The sequence below is a fragment of the Phalacrocorax aristotelis genome, chromosome W, assembly GCF_949628215.1.
Source record: "Phalacrocorax aristotelis chromosome W, bGulAri2.1, whole genome shotgun sequence".
NCBI lineage: Eukaryota > Metazoa > Chordata > Aves > Suliformes > Phalacrocoracidae > Phalacrocorax > Phalacrocorax aristotelis.
In genome coordinates this window covers 22,186,128-22,208,890 of record NC_134310.1, presented here as the reverse complement: position 1 = coordinate 22,208,890, position 22,763 = coordinate 22,186,128, and the positions used below count along the sequence as shown (strand labels likewise).

The 22,763-nt window shown below is 39.4% G+C and overlaps 1 protein-coding gene across 2 annotated transcripts in view; it reads right to left on the bottom strand.

Moving 5' to 3' along the window:
• LOC142049639 (SWI/SNF-related matrix-associated actin-dependent regulator of chromatin subfamily A member 2-like) overlaps positions 1 to 22,763 on the bottom strand; it is a 124,515-nt gene that overhangs the window by 47,339 nt on the left and 54,413 nt on the right. For both annotated transcript variants that reach the window (XM_075077517.1, XM_075077516.1), the window contains exons 6-17: positions 19,644 to 19,770; positions 18,217 to 18,390; positions 17,809 to 17,982; positions 13,486 to 13,656; positions 12,070 to 12,123; positions 8,301 to 8,431; positions 8,060 to 8,120; positions 7,369 to 7,469; positions 6,909 to 7,056; positions 4,876 to 5,039; positions 3,601 to 3,667; positions 2,932 to 3,042 (exon numbers count right to left, since the gene is read on the bottom strand). In XM_075077517.1, the coding sequence (XP_074933618.1) occupies positions 2,932 to 3,042; positions 3,601 to 3,667; positions 4,876 to 5,039; positions 6,909 to 7,056; positions 7,369 to 7,469; positions 8,060 to 8,120; positions 8,301 to 8,431; positions 12,070 to 12,123; positions 13,486 to 13,656; positions 17,809 to 17,982; positions 18,217 to 18,390; positions 19,644 to 19,770 (1,483 nt within the window). The remainder of the gene's footprint in view (positions 1 to 2,931; positions 3,043 to 3,600; positions 3,668 to 4,875; positions 5,040 to 6,908; positions 7,057 to 7,368; positions 7,470 to 8,059; positions 8,121 to 8,300; positions 8,432 to 12,069; positions 12,124 to 13,485; positions 13,657 to 17,808; positions 17,983 to 18,216; positions 18,391 to 19,643; positions 19,771 to 22,763) is intronic.

The window sequence follows — 22,763 nt, the reverse complement described above, 5'->3', positions numbered from 1 at the left end:
ACCGACTCTCCCTAGGCAACCCCCCGGATGGACCTTCACCTACATCCTCATTTGCCTGGCCCTCAAGTTCCAGAGCCACGTATCTGTTATGTAAGGGCAGCTGGGAAGGCGAGGGAGGCCAGGAGGGGATTTGCCTGCCGCCCCAAGCATGGAACTGTTTCCATTCCCTGTCATCTCTTAGGTTCTCTCCTGCTAGGTGGCAAGAGGAGATTCTCTGCTTCTTGTAGAGCTTCTTGTGGAGCCTCAATCTGCTGCCTTGGCCCCAGGGATGATAGGGTGCAGCTCCAACAATCTATCTCCCTCTCACACTCCCTGATGCTCCTTAACCTTTCCACTTCCTCCTTCAGCTCTGCCACCAGGCAGAGTAGATAATCCACCTGGTCACACCACAAACAGCTGTTGTCTCTGCTGCCCTCCAATACAAGTGCCAGGCTCAGTCACTCCCTGCAGCCAGAGACCTGGACAGCTGCATGTTCATGTGGGGGCTCCATCTGAGTCACTACGTTCCATCTGGCAGTGGTTCTGAGGCAACTGGAGACCATAGCTAGGGCCTCTCCTGGGGGTGTGATGACCACTGGCTGAGTTACTTTTTAGAGCCATTAGAGCTAGGAAAGGGACCACCACACCCGAATCACTTTTGCTCCCTGGGGGCTGCTTTTGTAGGTGCAGGGATTTTGCCTCCTTTGCTCTTGTCCCCGCCCACGCTGAGTCAGATTTGCCTCACCTCACGAGCTTGCTCCTTCCTGCTGGGGGGGCGTGGGCAGGGCTACCCTTGCTCTCCCTGTGCTTTTACTTTTGCCTTTGCACTTTTTGCTGCAGTTTTGCCACGATTTTGCTGCTTTGGGAAGGATCCTCCGTCATGACCCTCTGCTCCAGAACCCTTTGCCTCAGTGGCTTCAACCTCAGCTTGAAGCTTGATGTGCTTGAACATAAGCACATCAGTGATTCAGGTAGTTCTTTAGTTTGGTCCTTTCAGAGATTTCATGTCACCTGTTTAGGGTTTTTTTTGGTTGCTTTTGCTTTTTAAAAAGCAAATACTGCCTCATAACCTACTTTGTTACAGATGTGAAGCTTTCAGTGCCTCTTGCTGCTTCATATGCTTGCTGAGGCCCTCAGTGATCAGAAAGAAGTGGGCCAGATAACCAGTAGCCAAGCATGTGTCACATAACCAAAAATAACCACCCCCCACAACAGGTGGTGGGCATATACCCAAATCCTAGATCATGTGAGCAGAGGCTTCATGTAAGTCAGGTCACATGCCAAGAATAGAATAGAAAAGAGACTATTTCAGTTGAAAGGGGCCTACAATGATCATCCAGTCCAACCGCCTGACCACTTCAGGGCTGACCAAAAATTAAAGCGTCTTATTAAGAGCATTGTCCAAATGCCTCTTAAACACTGACAGGCATGGGGCATTGACCACCTCTCTAGGAAGCCTCTTCCAGTGTTTGACCACCCTCTCGGTAAAGAAATGTTTCCTAATGTCCAGTCTGAACCTCCCCTGCACAGTGCAGTTTTGAACCATCCCCACACATCCTGTCACTGTATCCCTCTTCACCAGGGAGAAGAAATCAGCACCTCCTTCTCCACTTCCCCTCCTCAGGAAGCTGTAGAGAGCAATGAGGTCGCCCCTCAGCCTCCTTCTCTCCAAACTAGGCAAGCCCAAAGTCTTTAGTCACTCCTCATAGGACGGCCCTTTCACCAGCTTTGTTGCCTTCCTCTGGGCACATTCAAGGACCGTAACATCCTTCTTAAATTTTGGGGCCCAGAACTGCACACAATACTCAAGGTGAGGCTGCACCAACGCTGAGTACAGCGGGACAATCACCTCTTTTGACTGGCTGGTCATGCTGTGTTTAGTGCACCCCAGGATGCGGTTTGCCTGCCAGGACACGCTGCTGACTCCTACTGAGCCTAATGTCAACCAGCGCCCTCAGATCCCTAAATCCCTATGCCAAGTCATAAACCAGAGGACACCTCTGTTTGTAGTTATCTGCAACATTTGAGTCATGTGATGGGGTACACAGCAACATAACAAGACTATGATGTACTGATCACATGATGATTAATGTCTCAGTTTGTAGTCTTCAAGTGCTGTCATCAGATGCTACATAGCCCCATTGCACAGAAAAGATTGGTGCCACACTGCTGTTCCCTGCTCTTATCTTTTAGTAATGGTGGGCAAAAACTAGAGGGATAGAAAACTTGTGCAGAGTAAAACTCTTTTCAACCATTCAGAATTATGATAAGGTCATGTACTGTCTATGTTCCAGAGAGGACAAATGAGACATAAATATATAATAGGATAAAAGGAAGACAATAGGATCACAAGGTTTCACAATATGGCAAAACGTATCTACCTGGTCAGGTTTGTGTGTATTTTATAAAATATTCTTATACTACCATACAGTTTTCAAAACAATTCATTACATCTGAGGCACCAATATCCACAAATCAGTTTGTGAGCTTTAAAAAATAGTCTTATGTAATAAAACATCTGGATATAAAATTCATTATATAGGGGGTCACTTGGGAAAAACACACCACACAGCTGGAGAGGTTGTAATAACAGCAAGTTTCAGCTCAGAAACAGAACTAGAAAAGTAATCAGGATGACAGATTAGGATAAATGCTATCAGGTAGTGAAAAGAAAAATCACACTTTTCTAAAGACAAGTAAGTCTACAGTATTGAAAAAATTCCAGAGCAATAATATTATTCTCTGAATTATATTCAGGAAAATCCTGCTGTTTTCAGGAGGCAGAGAACCAATTGTCAACAGAGGACTGAAAAGGTAGATGAAATGGTTAATTTTTAGCAAGACAAAACAACAATCCAGGACTATAAATCAAAAACAGGTGTTTTGTGCTAGGCACCAAATAAGACCATGTCTTTAAGTGTTAGCTGTTAAGAGATGACAGACACTCCTTACCTTAGCAAGAATATGTTTGTCCTTTATTATGTACTCATAAGTAGTTAAAAGAACATTAAATTTTCCACTTCGAAGCTGAGGAACAAGTGAGCGACGCATGGCAGGTGTCCCCTAAAAGAGACAAAGGATGAAGAAAACAGATATAACTATATTTCTATGCAGTACAGGCTTGAATTAGCAGACAAAGAACCAATATATGACCTTGTAATCCTGCAAAATCATACCAAATATACTGATATATTCCATACTCCTCCAAGAGTGGTTTCCCTAACCAGATGCTGGACTGTAAAGCTCTAGCTCTGTTTACATGGGAATGGAAGCATGCAGCTGGCAGTCTAGTCTCCTTACTAATTGCTTGACTTTCTAGGAACTGCAGTAGCCAAACAACAAAATATTCAGCTGTATACAAAATGTGCAGTATTTATGATTTATATTGCTCTCAGCAAATCCTTGCAATATGGTATTTAACAATTTTATTCTGCATTTCACTAACCAAAAGTAATTAGAGTTAATTATAGTAATCTTGGGATGATTAACTATCACTCCTTAGTACATAATGTACATGACAAAACTTTACAAACAAACACAGTTTACAAATTAACGTAGGGGCTGAGGAAAACACATATTTTATTCTTTCAGCTCGATGTTCATATAAAAAATAAATCAAACCTTGTAAGATATTTTCACCACAGAAGGAGCCCATTTGTCAAACTCATATGTCCAGTTGGATAAAGTTCTAAATACAATAAAAATTACAAGTAAAAATAATAAGTATATTATTATAATACATAATATTGTATAATTAATAATTATATTGTTATAATTATAATATATAATACTATAGCAATAATGTATTATAATATAATATTATAATTATATATTGTTATATCTAAATAGAAGTAAAAATAATATATTTCATTACTTGTTAAAAAAGTTCAACTTCATAATTATGCCATCTGTTTCTCACTGAATGCTGGATTTTCAACATACTTCTTACACCCCCTATAATAAACAGTATATTTAAAAAGAAGCATAGAATATATTGCATCAGGATATATGTATCTTTATTTGAGAGGGAAGGAAATAGAAATAAAGTGGGGAAAATGTCTCTTCCCCTTATATTCGGGGTCCCTTTCAGACCAATTCAGCAAAGTATTTGAAGTATACCTTTGTATTTTGACACATATTAAGAGGAAGATATACCTACACAGAAAGACTTATGTACCATTGTAAGCTGATTGCCTCTCAAATTGAGCCTGCAACTTTTCAGATATAGACATATGAAGTCTACAGTGAAATACATCTGTATTCAGCTGTAATGTTATACTACTATTGGCACTAGGCAGATGCGGTTTTGCACTTTGTGGTTTCAGCTTTATGATCACAATAAATAGTCTTTAAAATGGGTAAAAGTGTGTTTGCCAGTATGATATGGGAACAGAAGATAACCTTTTTGTTTGTGAAGTCATTGGACATGCCAAGGCAGCACCAACCTGGTCTAATGTGCATCTTATAGGGGAAGAAGAGAAGGAAGTAAGTTTTAAGATAACTAAAGTCACTCAAGTTTCTGCTTCTCTCTCTAGAAAACTTTAAAAAGTTCCTAGAATGGAGAAAACTACAGGCATGTAATATAAAAAGAAGTATCATTCCTCTCTCATGGCTAATGCAAGGAGTAAGTAACAGTGAAATAGGACATACTATATAGCATGACAGCAGAGTGAACAGCAAAATTAATGAAACAAAGTGCTTTTATCAGCTATCCAGTCACATTTCCAATGGTAGAGAATCAGTTAGGAAGAAATAATCACAGGCTAAATGCAGAGTACACACTCAGTGCAATTCCAAGATGTGCCTTATCTTGTCATTGTGTGAAAAAATAGTAGATGATGTAAAAAAACAAACTACAATACACAGAATAATAGCAGAATGAGTTTCTTTACTTACGAAAGGGGAACAATGATGAGATAGGGGCCATTGAGTCTTTTGTGTTCCATCAGATAAGTGATGAGTGCAATAGTCTGTATGGTTTTTCCTAGTCCCATTTCATCAGCTAAAATTCCATTCAAATTGTTATTATAGAGGGAAACCATCCATTCCAGGCCCTGGAGCTGAAAATAATAATAATTTCAATTATTTGAAATCCACAGAGGTAGGTAATACTAATATTACAGAAGCGAGGTTCTTACTTCTCTTACTACTTAGATGCTGTTTTTCCTTCTACAGTACTATGTGCGTGCAGTTCCCAATGTGTCTGTGGAAAAGGTGATGAGACTTACATTTATATGAAAGTCATCACTGCTATTTAGGGCCAGTATGGCCCATGCTACAAAGCCATATTTTATACATACTGAAGTTTTTTTTGTACTGTAGGCAGACTAACACTGCTGCCCATACTTCAGGTTTCTTAACACTAAAAGATTCTGTTCGTTAATTTAGACACCATCAAATTTAAAACCTTTGCAGTAAAATTTCATGTCAGGTTTCTGCCTCAACAAAAAATTTCTCAAAACTAAACCCATCAAGCCTCATGCAGTAGCCATAAGACTCACATTTGGTTCCACTTCACACCCCCGACTGTATCACTAGCAATTTGAAACTCTTGTAGTACACACCCATTTAGTGTTTGCTGTCCACAACTCTGTGTCAGAAGAGGTCCACTGACCAGCTATGCCTGACATGTAGAATCCCAGAGCTGGGAAGAAGCCACAACAGCGTGGTAAGCAGTATCTACCTAGCTGGGCTAGCTAGAAGGTACACTCACTCTGCCACATCCTAGCATAGTGAATACTTTCTTGTCACACAGCCTTCTATGCATGTACATATCACATTCCATACAAGTGTAATTAGACACATTCCCAATTTCATGATCTAGATGTTTGATGAGTCTCATGCATGGGGTAAATTAACAGGTCTGAGAAAGTTCAGCTAAGACGTATGGGGAAAACATTGTATGGCAAAATCCGTTGTATCCATGAAAATTTATACAAAATAATACACCCAATCTATCAGCTTCACACATATGCTGATTGATTTATATTTAGGTACTAAATTCTCTGAAGGCTGTCTTTACTGAACTCAGAGCAACAATAGTCAAGCAGAACTTTTTTCTGCAATTGTCTTCCACTTACAAGTGGCTGCAGAACTGATAATAGAGAAAACTCTTTCCTGTGTTATCAATTACCCCTTCACTGACATGTAGTGATGTGCAGAAGGAAGAGGCAGCTGAACTAAAATCAGGAATGAAGAACATGTGAAAAAAAGAGAAGGAAAGCAGGGCAGGAAAAAACAGATAAGATCTAGAGGAAATTGAAGGGTATGAGAGTCAAAGGGACAGTGATAGGACAAGAACCAAAACCAGGCCTCAACACACCTGATGTAAAGCCCTCTGGAAAGGTGGTCACCTTATCTGTAACAGTAACAATCTGTATATAAAACAATTATTGTATAGAACAATTTTATCCATTTAATCACTAGAGATCCACGCTGAGATGCTAAAAGCTCAAACTGTTAAATTTTTAAATATTAAAAGAAAAAGATTATTAAAAAATAATAAATTAAAATAATGAGCAAAAATCCAAATACTGGGTTGATGGGAAGGAGAGCAAAACCAACACACTATCAGTCTGTAATGAAAAGAGATGTTTACAGGTATATATAGAAAGTTGATGTTATTATTCAAGCAGTATGTATGAAATTTGATCTGGCATAGAAGACTACATTCCCTTTCTCCATATGATCATAAATTTCTAACTTATAGATATCTTGTGTTTCCGCACACATTTTCAAACAGTTTATCATTTTAAGTACTGTAATGAAATACCTAGGATAAGGCAAGTCTTAAACATTTTAACATGCTTTACTCAATGAAAAGTATATAATATAGGAGCCTGGCCATTATTATGTAACTGTAGAGCAGGGTATTATTTTAAATAAAAGGGTTTGGAACTCCTTATGCTAACTCCAACTATATTTCTTACCTGATAATGTTTTAGTGTACCATTAATAAGAAGAGAAGACTGCTTCTCTACCCTCTCTATGATTGCATGAGCAACAGTGTAGTATGACTGAGACCCTCTAGCACTATATTGCATACTGTATTCATCATCCACATCTTGTTTGGCTGTCCTGGAAAGCAGACAAAGAATAAAGGTAAATTCCCACAAATACATATATTTTTTCAATACAGTTCACTTATTTATACAAGTGGTAAAGAGATGGTAGAAATCCTCAACTGTGGGAAGTTCACCCTTAGAAGAATACTTTTTAAGTAGTACAAAAGTACTACCAAGCAGTCATATCCCTTCTTCTGCAGATGCATGTCACAGGCACTACAACCAGACACTCATGGTAATCTAGAGCAAGCTAATTTTGAGAGCCCTGATAAGAAATCACCGGGGGGGGGGAGGGAAAAAGAAAAAGGCAGAATACAAAGCTCACTCAATGATTTGTTTAGCATCTTTCTCAGAAACTTCCTCACTGTTAGGATCCAGAAGTATCTTCTCATCTGCTTCTAACCTATTTGATTCTTCTTCATCATCCTAGAGAAGATGGGAAAAGGACAGGAAAATGTTGCACTCTCCAATGCTACTCAATCATAACTTTGGCTAACACTCACATGTTAACAGTTTTCATCGGGCAATGCTTTATACTGTCTTTTCTCATCCTCTCAATAGGCAATATTTCAATGTTAAGACTAGGAAAGCATTGCTGTCTACAGAAAAGTATTACATAATGGATACAAGAGGCATCTAGAAGATAAAAGATGTTAGCTTCATTCAGCACAAATCCACCATACAACCTTTACAGAGGTGCATTTTAAAATAGGAACCTGCTTGCCTGTTCTGACATGATTATTTCATTATTTTTACTTTGATGATATGAGTATGACAAGTTCTCTTTTTCCCTCGTTCAGATTATCAGGTAGGCATTTACAGCACATATAAAAGACATGCTATGCAATGAGCATCACTGCAAAAAGGATGTATTTTGTTGTTTGTATTATGTTTAAAACAGTTAGACACTTGCTATTGCTTTTCTCCAAGCCTATGAAAAAAGGAACATACAGGAAAATAATGTGGGTTTCGCTCTACTGCACTACTAAATGAAATTTGAAGAAAAGCATACCTACCTCCTCCTCATATTCAGAGCCACTTTCATCTTCACTGTCTGACCTGGGAGCAACTTCATAGCTGTACAGAGAAAACAAAAGAATACGAATTAGAAATACAAAGGGAGGAATGGAATAGATTCAATACATTTCCTACTCAACTTGCAAGTAATAAATTAAAAGGCAAATGGAGTAGATAAAAAAGTTTCATCAAAAATAACAATACAGTTGACACACCCTCAATAGTTTGCTAGCTACTTACCCAGGGTTCATTTCCAACCAAGCATCGAGCTGACTTGCTTTTGGTGCTTCTGGTCCAAGAAGAACTTTGCCTGTTTCAGTGTGAGTCACCTTGACTGGAAGGTCACTCATCTGACTGCTCTCATCTATGGGCTAAAAATTCAGATGAAATTTTATAAGATAACTGGTCTTCCTATGTTTGCCACAGTTAATGAAGAGAGCTAACAGCAACTGCAGAGTTATGACTGAATAAGTTAATGTTTTACTGAAGCCTCAGCTTCCCACACTGCTACCAAGTCAACACTAAGTCACAATATTTCTGTGTGTATCATATCTCTACATTTAATATCCACACATGCATCACAATATTCCAAGTAAATGAATGAGAGCAGTGTGGAACAGAAGTAACTTGACCTCTCTGAAAGAAGAGAAAAAGTATGTTATGCTTACAGTCCTTTCACTCTTGCTGCTTATACTGATGGAGATCTGTAAGGAGGAAAAAAAACTTTCATCCTTTTTCTTTCTTTGTGGATAAAGAAATAGAGCTATAAGTTTTTAATTAACTTTTAAGGTAAAGAAGCCCTAGTTAAAGATTCACTGTCCTGACTCCCTTTCACTTACTCTGGTGCTCTAACAGAAGAAAAAAAAAAAAAATTATGTCTCTAATACTTCTTTGGCCTGCTCAAGCCACAGATTTTCTGCTTTACAAACTATTTTGGCTAAATATCTTTTTAATAATTTCTCCTGGTTATAAAAAAAGCTATGGCAATGGTATATGGCTTCTCCAAATTCCTTTGCTCCTGTGTACTGAAACACAGAGCACCTAGCTTGTACCCAGGCAATCCACTGACCCACAGTCATGCTGGCTGAAGGAGAAGGTCAGATCTGAAGCTGCAAGGATTAAACAGTAAGGTTTGTCAGGCAGGAGCTGTGAGCAATGAAGAGGAGTAAATGAGCTTGACTGGAAGTCAATATCAAAGGCTTCTGAATCAATTGGAACTTCTCCTGTGCCAGCTCAGGGATAGTGATGCCTATGATGGGCATGAGATGAGAATGCATGATCATGCAATTCTCCTTCCACACATGACAGTACAGTGTCCTTCTTTGGACAAATACCAGTACATAGATAGAGCTAGGAAGAGCTGGTAGCTCTTGATGATGCTGCTCTGGGTGGTATTTCCAAGGTAATGCCTCTCTGCAACCTCTCTTTTCTTCCCAGGAGGAGAAGCCATATACCGCTCCCATGACTCAGACCAGGATTAACAGCGATCTTTTATTCTCTGACTGTACAATTCCAAACAGGGTTTTTAAGAGCTCCTTTTTGTTAACACATCTAAATCTAACAAGACTCCATAAGAACTAATATAAGTTTTTCATATAAATATGGGGTCTGTACATAGCAACAGAGAGAGAGAGAGAAGCAGAAGAACAGAAGAAAGGAAAGAAAGCAAGTCCAAACCCAAAACCAGAGACCTTGACTCCACACTCCACAAAACTTAAGGAGAGGTATAATTCTGCTCCCTTTACTCATATGAGAAAGTGAAGCTCTGCTTCTCACACACTCTCTCAGAGTCGTTCTTTCTCTTTTCCTGACGATCTCAGACTTCTGTCTTTAGTCAGTCATCCTTGCTGTAAGTTGCTTTAAATTGCAATTGGATAACATTCCAGATTCGGGGCGGGGGGAAGGGGGCCTTTTGCCAGAGGAATTTCTGGGGATATAGCCTCTATCTGATGAAATTGAGAGTTCCTAGATTAACAAAGGACAAACTGAAGATATGATTCTTTGTTCATAGTAGAAACTACTTTTACAAAACAAAGCAAAGCACTGAAGGAGCTAGCAAACGTTACAGCAGGACCCCTCTTGATCATCTACCAAAGGTCTTGGGTGTTTGGGGAGGTCCCCAATGACTGGAAGCTAGCCAACATTACTCCAATTTATAAGAAGGGTGTGACGGAAGACCCAGGAAACTACAGACCTGTTAAGTCTAACCTCAGTACCTGGAAAAATTATGGAGAAGATCATACTGGGTGCTACTGAAAGGCATTTAAAGGACAGTGCAATCATCAGGCACGGCCAACATGGGCTCACAAAGGGAAAGGCCTCTTTAACCAATTTGATATCCTTTTATGATAAGGTCACCCGCCTAGTGGATGAAGGGAAGGCGGTGGAGGTAGTCTTTCTGGATTTTAGTAAGGCTTTTGATGCTGTCCCTCACAGCATCCTTCTGGGCAAGTTGCCCAACTGTGAGATGAGCAGGTACACAGGGCGCTGGGTGAAGAACTGGCTGAAGGGGTTGTAGTGAATGGGGCTACATCTGGCAGGCAACCAGTCACCAGCAGTGTTCCTCAGGGCTTAATTCTAGGGCTGGTTCCAATCAATATTTTTACCAATGATCTGGATGCAGGAGTTGAATGCACCCTTAGCAAGTTTGCTGACAATACTAAGCTGGGAGGTGCTGTTGACTCTCTTGAGAGACAAAGAGGCCTTAGAGAGGGATCTGGATAAATTGGAGCATTGGGCAATGATTAATGCCATGAAATTTAGCAAGAACAAATGCAGGATTCTGCACCTGGGACGGAGTAATGCTGGACACAAGTATAGACTAGGAGAGGAGTGGCTGGAGAGCAGCCCTGCAGAAAGGGATCTGGGGGTGCTGGTTGATAGTAGGCTCAACATGAGTCAGCAGCGTGTCCTGGTAGCCAAGAGAGCAAACCGCATCCTGGGGTGCACTAAACACAGCATAACCAGCCAGTCAAAAGAGGTGATTGTCCCGCTGTACTCAGCGTTGGTGCAGCCTCACCTTGAGTATTGTGTGCAGTTCTGGGCCCCAAAATTTAAGAAGGATGTTACGGTCCTTGAATGTGCCCAGAGGAAGGCAACAAAGCTGGTGAAAGGGCCGTCCTATGAGGAGTGACTAAAGACTTTGGGCGTGCCTAGTTTGGAGAGAAGGAGGCTGAGGGGCGACCTCATTGCTCTCTACAGCTTCCTGAGGAGGGGAAGTGGAGAAGGAGGTGCTGATTTCTTCTCCCTGGTGAAGAGGGATACAGTGACAGGATGTGTGGGGATGGTTCAAAACTGCACTGTGCAGGGGAGGTTCAGACTGGACATTAGGAAACATTTCTTTACTGAGAGGGTGGTCAAACACTGGAAGAGGCTTCCTAGAGAGGTGGTCAATGCCCCATGCCTGTCAGTGTTTAAGAGGCATTTGGACAATGCTCTTAATAAGACGCTTTAATTTTTGGTCAGCCCTGAAGTGGTCAGGCGGTTGGACTGGATGATCATTGTAGGCCCCTTCCAACTGAACTAAACCTGCTCAAGCTGGGGGGTTGGACAAGATTATCTCCAGAGGTCCCTTCCAACCCCTACTATTCTCTGATTCTGTCATTCTGTAAACTATTCTGTTTCATTTTATTCTATTCTAAAATGTGTATGCTTGTACATTCATGTTACTATATTTTCTTTCCAATAAGACTGAATTGATGAATATTGTGATCTCTATGTGTGTCTCATGGGGACCTTAGCATGCACACTTGCTACCCTCAACCTTAGAGGTTCCAAATGTGTAGGTACCTTTTGAACTAGTTTCCCCAAATCAATTTCATTTTTGCCCTCTCTCTGAATGTATACATGGCTCTCAGTCACATGCAAAAGCCCTACAGAGTACTAACTGAACTAAGAGGACAAATGTCTGGCATACACTTTAATCTTTTACCACCACTATGTTATAACAAGCTCTGGGAAAATTAAACAAAACAGCCCCAAAGAATAAAAAGGCTTGAAAAATTCATACCTCTCCATCAGGACCAAGACCAGATCCCATTCCTTCTGCATTTTCTTCTGCCTTCTACAACAAATAAGAGGCAAAACTATTATTGTCAAGCTATGAGCATAAAACACATTTTATATGATGAAAGCATTCTAGAGCATGAACAGTTTTTCACTTTGCATTTTCATAGGCTGGGAAGAATACAAATAAAGATACTGATGGATGTAGGGGGGATATATATACAGGTACTACTGCACTCACAGCACTTAGCAGTATGAACGGGAAATCTACAACCCTCTTAGTTGCCTTGGTAAATCTGTGCCTGGTACATGGCTAGCCTACTGGATTTCTGGTCCAGGAGAAGCTACATCTTTACTTTGGAGGCACAGGCCATTTTCTGTGTTAAAAATATATTCTTAACAAAATGTACAGCTTTCTTGGAGATGGATAGAGGGGCATAAGGAATATTTTGGTCAGTCATTTCAAAATTGTCCATTTATTTTATATTGACATTTATTACCACGTGTAGAGCATTGCTTTTAAGCAACACATATATTAAGATTTTAAGTGGTATATATTTTTGGTGTCCAAAATATACAAAGTTAAATTGTCAGGAATATCAGCTACAGCAGCCTTTATATACAAGCACATAAAACTTCTGAGACTCTTTTTCTTATAGCTGATAGTAAGATCATTCACATCATGAAAACTAGAAATGGAAACGGGGTATTAAGGCTGTCTTACCCATCCTCTGGGACAGGAAATTAATTTAGGGGTCACAAAAAAGACAAATTATTACTTAATTATCAGGGTTTGGTGGTTTTTTTTTCATAAATTTGCTCAGTTACCAACTAGTCGCTCTGACGTGGATAAAAATAATAACATACAAAGTGGATTTTCAAAAGGCTTAAATTAAATGGTTACAATGTAGACAATGATCAATACTACTTGCAGAATACCTATTTATACGAAATACACCTATTAAAGTTCTCTTTCTCTGGCTATTTCTAATGGCCCTACAAACCAAATATGGAACTGAGTTTAGAATCTAGAGGTCTAAATAAGCAGTTCTATATGTTAAAATTTAATATACTAGCCTTTTCTGATACACTCTAGTTTGGACTCTCATAACTTATTCCTAATTTACATGTTGGCTCATTTTTGCTTATAGGACGTTTATCAGTATTTCAAAGTTTTACAACCCACTGGTTTCTAATCCCATCTTCTTTCCATCTTTGGAATAATGTTAGCATGGCAAAAATACAGCATTTACTGCAACAGACTTCAGAGAAATATGAATTCATTCAATGTTAAGAATTTGGCAATGCAGCTTTCAGACACTCCGATCTCTGTAAGACAACTGGAGATCACTGCATTTACCAATGTTAAAATGCTGTTTGAGGGGGAAGTGGGATAAAAATGTTAATTTTAGTTACTTGCCTTCTTTCTTCTCCTCTTCTTTTTCTTCTCTTTGGCTGCTTGTGCCTGTTTGTGCTCCCATACCAGATTGGTCAGATTAGCCACATACTCGTCTGTCTGCTGCAATAAGTAGGCTAGGCGTCTATCTTTCTTTTGGTCAATCAACTTACGGTAGCCTTCTTCATCCTCAGCCTAGCAATACAGGGCAAACATCATCCATGAGAGAAATGTTCCTAAGAACAACCTACAATTGTAGTCTCAGTGATGATGTGCTACCTTAAATATCTCCTACTCTTGAGGGGGGAGGGGGGCATTCTACAACAGGACTGAGAACAGAAAAAAATTATACAACAGCACATCAAACAAGTCACAGTGCTGGGAAAATGAGGGAATCGATAAGACTCCTACTGAGAAGATTTTTCAAAAGCACGAAGTACAGTTATCCCCCACTCTCATAGAAAGATAATGGGACCCAGATGCCTCTTATTTGGTCCTTTACCTAGTATAAGTAATTATCTGTCAGGCATAACCAAGAAGTTTTCCTTAGGGCAGATTATGCATCATCCATCTATTCTAGTGTTGTTTCATCTTCCTGTGGAGAATCTGATGCTGGCCACTGTTAGAAACAGGTAATCAGACCAGACCAGCCACATCTGAGTCAGTTCAGCAACTCCCATATCCATACAGCACTGCATAAGTATGTTGTTAGGTCATAGCAGGAAATACTACTTGTGTATGCCAGAAAGATATAATGACATCTTTATGCATACCAGGAAATATAAGACAAGCATCACAGCCCACTGCAGATCTTGGCCAAGGTAACTCAGTGAATAAATTAATAATTGAAGTAGTATACAGGGCCTTATAAAACAAAACAAAACCAAAAAATATTTTTAAGACCATTACTTTCAATAAAAATAGCACAGTTGTGAGATATGAACAAACTCCTGCCTTTCTGGAGATATACCAGAACTGCAGTAACCTGGCAAGAACTTGCAAGGTAAAATTCATTTTCAGCATTCAAGACACAGAACCACAATGCTCAAAAAGCAAGCTTCTATGACTATTATAATTAAATATAGTAACATTATAACTTAGCCAAGGTATTTCCTCTATACATCTATTCCTCTATACATCTTTTTCCTGGTGAGATCTTTTGAAGCATATCATGAATGCTCTTGCATGAAACATGTAAATGTTAAGGAACTTCCCTGGGACACAATCACCATTGCTAATCCTAGTTATCTAAGGACAATCTGTGTAAGGAATTTAACACTTATCTAAGATGCTTTGGTTAAAAAGTATGCTATCATACTTTTAAACATAGCCTATTTTCCTAGGCTAGCCCAAGTGTCTGAGAGGAGATGAAGTCTTTAGAAATTTCTAGTCTATAGAAGATTAACTTCTGGCTACACTGAACTAAAGAACTGTAAAAACTGTAAGAACAAATCAGTTGGACTAAATTTAAACAGGGGAAATAACTCCAGTAACATAACATGCACAATTAGTGTAATTTTGGTTTGCTTTTCCATGAAAATTTAATTAAGCTTTTAGAAGGGAACAGGGTAAGTGATTCTAACTGCAAAACCCAAGTTGAAGATGCTTACTGAGTGCTGTGTCCCTGATCTGAGTCACAGGCTTTGGGTAGGAGGTTTTAGGAGGAAGCACTGGCTATTAGTGTTTTCTGACATTTCTGGACATACAAACCCATCTTGTATTTATTAGCTGTGGACTTCTTTACCATATATCATATATATTTCAGAGTGACATAAGCTCATTCACTTCAGAATCTAAATAATATTTTTAAAACAATGAGACTTCTGTAAAGTCATCATATTTTTATCTGATAATTAACATTGTAACAGCTTGAACAGATAGATGTGGATATCTCTGGAGCAAGTTTAGCTACTTCAGCAAATGAAGAAGGACCCTGGGAAAAAAACACAATTATGCTTGTTGGAAGAAAGCCATGGGAGGAAGAGATAAAGCAGTAAAACACAATAAGGAATGCATAGAATGTTGTGGTTTTGTACCTAGGTGTCTGTTAGCAATTAAACCCTGATCTTGTAGATAAAAAAGTTACTTATCATGTGTAAGCTATTTCTGTATAACAATGGAAAGGTACTGAAGCTGACTACAGGCTGTTGAGTCAGTCAGCTAGAGGCTATAAAAGCTTGCTTAGCTTTAATAAAGTTGTCTTTGATTCACCACAGTTGGAGTCCATGCCTTTTAATATGCCACAGATAAACTGTTAGCAATTGTCTCTAACTATTCATAGTACAAAGAAGCTCTATAATGTAGATTGGTATGTAATCTTGAGAAAAGCCATAGGGCCTAAACATTTGTTCTCTTCTGCAAGCCCCTTCAGTTACATTTCATATGCACTTTTAATCCTCGTTGGCAATTTAAAACCAAACTGTTCAGTCCTTATGCTTGGTGGGCACTGATTTTGGACAAGGATTTTTATTTCACATCAACTTAAATATGTGGGCTTTTATTAGCACTGTGTTTCAATGAAAACGTGCCAATTCCCATTAACTTCTACACTGTTGTTACACTGTCATTCAATTGCTGACTGAGAATCTATATTTTCCCAGTCACCTACTGCCTTGTAGGTTTCAACAATTCAAAAAACAGTATTAGAGTTACCCAGTGTCTGGTAGAAGCTTTTCAGAAGAAAATTAATCTAACTCTGGTTGCTAACTCACTTGTACATAGAATTTAAAATGTAGACATGTCACCGAAATCGGGAATAAACCTTGTAACGCCAATGTAATGTTAAAAGGCAGGCATTCTGTATTCACGGCGCCAGATGCACGGGGGATCGCTCCTCCTAACGTGCATACCACATACAGTCAGATCTCATTGTGCCAGTTAAGTACATGCTTCATATACATATTCATTAACTTTCTGATTAAATATATTCATATTCATTATATGCAGATGTCATTTGCACATGCCTATTGGTGTCTCCGGGTGGTCGTCAGGGTCCTCTAGATGAAGGACATACTCTTCCTCCCTGTGTCCGCTAGTTAACCCTTGTGTTCACGCAAACTCAGTTCTGAGATTACGCATGTACTGCCCTTGAGGGATGGTCTGTTCTTGTTTTAGTGTCTGCTCTGCAGTTCCTTATCTTTAAGGCTCTGTATGTCTGTTTTTCAAAAGCCAAATGTCATTGCGACTTTGTTTAGGTACTTTGAATCTTGAGGCCTCTTTGACTCCCTAAAGCAACAAGGTTTAGTCATCATGCAGGCTGTTCTTGTTTCGGCTACCTCCTTATCCTGGCTAAATTTCAGCTCCAGGTCCCAGCTTTAGCTGAGCTACACTAGACTGTATTAGTAACTCCCAACCATTTATACCCTGAACCATTATTACCTGAAAGTGAGGCTTTAATTAAATCCTTAAAACAGAGGTTTGGATCCTAAGCACTAGGAGTGAGGGTTTGGGATCTAAAAATTAGGCTTTGAGTCTGAAAGGAGAGGGGTTCTGACAGAAACACATTATCTATTGCATTATTGATTAACTAATGACTAAAATACAGATCAAAGAATACACTGATTGTCCCCAGACTTAATGTTCAGTTGGATGGTATAGCAGCATCCATGTTTGGTTAACTTCATCACCCTGCTTACAGACAGAGTAGTTTTTAAGACAGATATTTTAACTCTTGAAATGTAAGCAGTCCACTGATCAATTCCACAGCATTCTGAAGAGACATGGTTATATACAAAACCATTATATCCCGTTTTTAAGAAAAGGTGCAACTGGTATTGTTCAGGTGCAAAGAAGGAAGAGAATAAGAAATAACAGCAGCAAGAGGAACTATAGGTGACTGCCATTAGTTCCCAGGAAAAAACTGCGTATATTTACTACTATTGGATACGTATGTGTGCAAATACAAAGTTTGAGTAATACCATAAAAAGTTAATCATAAGTAGTCTTCAAAACTATACTAGCTAGAAGGAATACAAAGTACTTATATAAGAAATAACTTTGTCTCTGCAACGTTGTAAAAATGTTGACAAAGACATTAAGCGATGTTATACAAAAGTGACTGTGATATGCATGAATGACAAGTTTTTAAGCTTATAGAAAAACAATTATATATTATCAGAAATCTTAATTAAAAAGTAGCTATAGCTCAAAGTGAACACTATCAAGTTCACTACCATCATAAAAAATACAAGGGACTCCTCTGCAGTAGTTTTAGGTTTATACTTTTTAAACTTCTTGAATTAAAGAGATTTTATTCTGAAAAGAGCATACATAAGCACCTGAGGGTGTACATCAGACTGCATGTAATTTTAGCCAAAGTTGTCATACCCCTTCCCCCACATTCCTTACCATTAGTCTTCTCATTCTTTCTTTCTCAATTCTCTCAGTTTCCTTTTTCTGCTCACGTTCAGTGTTGGCATGCCAAGTTGCCACAGCTTTAGAAATTTTCTGTATTTTCCCAGACACTGACCGGTGGTATTCTTTAAAATCTTTAGCATGCTGCAATATGCTGTTCAGATATTCCTAGAGAAAGAAAACTATTTAATTCAGAGATTTGATAGCACAAGATTTGAGATCAGGAATACAAGAGTTGTAATTTTAGTGCTTTATGCTTATTGCATAAAATTGTTTTCTTGTGCCTCAGTCTCCAGAGGTGAATAAAATATAAAATGACAATGACTGGCAGATTGTAACAAGATGCAACAATCAACTGAATGGCATTTCCATGTCTGGGAGAACAATTAAGAGTTAAAATACCTGGTGTTTCTGTCTACGTTTCCTCTCTTGTTCTATCTTCTGCTGTTTCTCAAGCTTTTCTGTCATACGGGCCTCCCTCAGAGTCTGGCGCTTGCTCCTCTTGTAGGCTTTGGAGTTTAGGGCTGTCTCTAGCGTTGTGTCACGACGCATGCAGGCTACTACCTCTTGTCTTAGCTACCAGTGAGAAAAAAGAAACAGTTCAAAAGAAAAACATTTTTCACACACATAAGAACTTTAATTAGTAATACAGTAAAGTAAAATTTTAGTGGTGCAGGAGATCTCCCAGCTTCCTTTCCCCTTTCCATTACAGTTCTGCAACTCAGTTGTAGTAGAAAGGTCTGTCTCCCTAAATAAATCTTCAGTCTCTGTAGGATGACAGAAAGAGTCAAACAACATAGGCACAACATTTTTTTCCTTCCTACCTACTGAAAATGACTGTCCTTCTTGTATCTAAGGCACCAATGAAGATGTTACACCACCCAAGTAAAGCATGAAAGAACAGATATTACATGCTTTTCTAGAATTGGTGCTGAACATGGTGACAACTACTGTCATTGTCAGTTGCATGGGAAACAGAATAGGGAGTAGGAAATTGGGAAGGCTTGGAATAATATAGCTACAGTCCCAGCAATGCAAGCAGGGAAAGCCTGCCACTTCTCAACTAAACTCTGGCAAAGCCTCACTATAAAGGAATTGCAAGGGCAGTGGGAAGGAAGATGTAGATAACATGGTACAAATACTGCCAAAGACTTCTTCCAGGAGCTATTTTTGCTTGGCCTGACAAATCGCATCTCTGCTCCTTCCAGGCCAACCAGACAAGCCAATGACAAGGGGCCCAGAATGGTCTGGCATTGTGACTCCCTTTCTGAAATTCAGATGCTGTTACATATATTGAAGACCTAACTTGTATCTTAGACATGCTATTGTTAGGCTTAATTTTCAAAATTCCCACTGTGACACACAGACTGTGAAAACAGATTACAATGAAATGCTACAGACAACAATAAAAGCATTCAACTCTCAGCAATAAAAGACCCATGCCAAGTACAGTGTCATTAAAATTACATCTATTATTATTTGTGTTGAAAATGGGCTTGCAGCCTGTCCCCCTCTTGTGTCTCTGTGCCACTGCCATTATTTTCATTACCAACTACCACAATTCTAGGATTACAACTTATACTGGAGGATGAAGCAGGTGGGAAAGAACACATGTACATATTCAGTAATAAAACAAAGTAAATAGTTAAATATTTTTGTGAGATTCTTTTTATCAGTCAAGTGTGTTCTTGTACAAAACCTGCTGTTCAAGGTCAGTGCTGCTGTAAAGATCCCTTGACACATGATACAACATCACATTTGATCCCATGTTGCAACATCACATTTGACTGTGAGCACTACAAGAACTTCCCTGCAGCAAAAGGCATTACCTGGCGCTGGAAATTCAGTAACCTAAGTGCCTTCAACTCCACTGTAGCTTTGGTTCGCAGATCAGGAGGCAAAGAGCCAGGCAAGTTCTCCAGTTCTTGGATTCTGTGAGCAATTCGAGCCTGAAGCCTAAATAAATATAGGATTGAAAAAGATAGTGGGAAAAATCTGTCAGTAGTTATCAATGGTATATAGTAAAATTTGGCAATTTACCTCAGATACTTAGTTGGCTTTTACTACCTGTTTCTGAACTAACAGGTGTTTGTATAGATGGAGAAGAATAAGGTTTAATTCCATTTGCAGAAAAATTGACAAAATAATGAAAACTCTCCTCTGACCCTCTTCCCCTCTTTTAATTCGGACAGAAAGTATATGTGTACATAGCAACGTGGAAATTTTATTTTACTCATGCTTCCTAGCATTCTGTCTGCAGGTCTGTTTGGTGGGTACTATTTTATACTTTTAACACCTGGTGTTGTCAGAATAGTTACCATACAGAAATGGAATTTTCTTACATGACATTCGTGATATTAATAATCCTACTTGCTTGTTTTATTGTGACAATGTAAAGTTGTCACATTTTTCAATAAAATGGTAGCACTTACATAGCTACTGGACTACAAACTGGATTCTATTTCACTCACTCTTCATGGAATTCTTGGTTCATTTACAAATCCAAGAGAGACTGACAATAATGCACAAGCCAGAAAAAACTTACTCAGTTTTATTTTTAACATTAAAAATCAAGCTCAGAGCTAACATTTATATAAAAATTTATAAGCTTTTTTATTTAGAAGTAAATATTTATTTGCAAACTCTAAATTTGGCCAAGGCAGCAAAATGACAGACCACAACATTTTAGGTGGTCCAAAAGTTGCATTTAAATTCAAATGAATCAGAAATAAGAGCTCTTCCTCACACTCCTTCTATTTCCTATATATTTTTTAAAAAAACCACACACGCACCCAGTTAAAATCCCCCAAAGGACAGGAATGGAAACATATCTCTACATCATATCTCTATTTTTCACTCTAATGTATAAAACATCAGATCACATGAGGAAGAGGTGTCTGGTGCATATTTACACATTATCCTGTAATGAAGATTTCAACACTAGCCTGCAGGCAGAAAGAAAACATCTTCTAGTGTTGCTTCTCTGCACATTAAAATAATTCTTTCCTTGTATGTCCCCTGCCCTTTCCCCACACCACACTACAGCAACAGCACAGTGCCACAGGCAGTCTCATACACTCAGTGTTCTAGATGTATAGCTGGAAGGCAGAGCACAGAGCAAGTTTGTGTCTGAACACAAGTTCATGTCTACACATGCATACACAGACTCTTCTGCGGGTAGTTTGTTTATAAGGACTAAATGACTGAACCTACTCATTTCTACAGAAAAGTTCACAGTTAGTTACTTACCTCCTATGCCCCATCCCTAGAAACATTCAAGGTCAGACTGGACAGGGCTCTGAGCAACCTGATCTAGTGGAAGCTGTCCCTGCTCACTGCAGGGGGGGTTGGACTAGATGACCTCCAAAGGTCCCATCCAACCTAAACCATTCGATGATTCTATGAAATCAATCATTAGCATAACCATATAGTTTATGAAACCTGATAAATAACTTGCTAAAAGAACAAACTATTAATATTTCACAATAACTACATGCATACTGAGCAATGTGTAATCTGAAAAGGAAAACAGAATTATTTTCTAAAGCTGCAGACTAGTGCTGTTCCATAACAGTACTCCTACTCAAAACTCGAGAACAACACATTCTGAGCCTTCCTAGGTACTAACAAAGAAAAACTGTTTAATATATCATTAATTTTTTTCCTGAGCTTTCCTCCAGCATTCTAGGTTTCCTCATACAACATGCTCTCTCCTCTTCAATTTAACAGTTGTTGTGGTTTAGCCAGCAACTCAGCCCCACGCAGCCGCTTGCTCACTCCCCCACCAGCGGGATGGGGGAGAGAAACAGAAGGGTAAAGCTCTTGGGATGAGATAAGAACACTTCAATAATCAAAATAAAAACAATAACACAACAACAGCAATAATGGAAAGGAAAACAATGAGAGAGCCACAAAACCTGGGGGCTTGGGGGGAAAGGGAAGGAACAACAAAAACAAACCGCACCTGATGCAGCCAGTCATTACCCACACACCCAACACCACCAGTCACCAAACTGCAACTGCCCCATCCTGTGCCAACTGCCCTGGTTAACAGACTGGTCATGGCATCACATGGTATAGAATGAACATCCCATTGGCCATTGGGGTCAGATGTCACGGCTGTGGCCCCACCCCTCCCGGCCTCTTGACCACATGGCAGAGCATGGGTACCTGGAAAGGTCCCTGACTACTACAGGCAATACAATAAAGAGAATTAACTCTTTTTCAGCCAAAACCAGCAAATTCTCCACCCCTTACTCCATACCATTTACACCATGCCCAGGTCCCATACCATCCAATACAATGTCACCAACCACTACCCCTCCCCTTCCCATCCTTTAACATAATACACAGGCATCATTCCCTTAGTTTATGGACTTTCGCTGTAAAACGTCCATAATACTGTCCATTGAGTTCACCCAGTCCATGACTCTGGGCTCCATCTGTCGTATCAGTCTTTCAGGTGAGGAGAGATGGTGTGTGTGGTGCTGGGTTGCTGCATATTAGTCACTTCTCGTTCAATCACTGATGCACTTAGCTTCGTTCATCAAAGTTCATCTTCCAATGATTGGGAGGCTTGTACTATGATATCACTGATATAACACAGAGATGACACACAATATTATATAGCAGTTTGTATTATGCCATTCAGTTCATTGGCTGTTTTCGCCCAAAATCAAATCCCCTTGAGGTACACACCAGACTCCTCCATGCTCCCGCATCACCCACCAAGTGCACCCAGGTCCTTGAGAAAAAGCAGTCCCATGAATGGGTTTGCCTTTGCCTGAGGCAGGACTAATCCAGACTGTCTTCCCCAGGATATTTTTAACGTGCACTAGAGGGACTCTATCCCCTTCCACAGTATGTAAGGGTTCTGATTGAGCAGGGTCAGCTCGATTGGCAGATCCCCTCGTGTTGACTAAACACGTGGCTTTTGCTAAATGTGTATC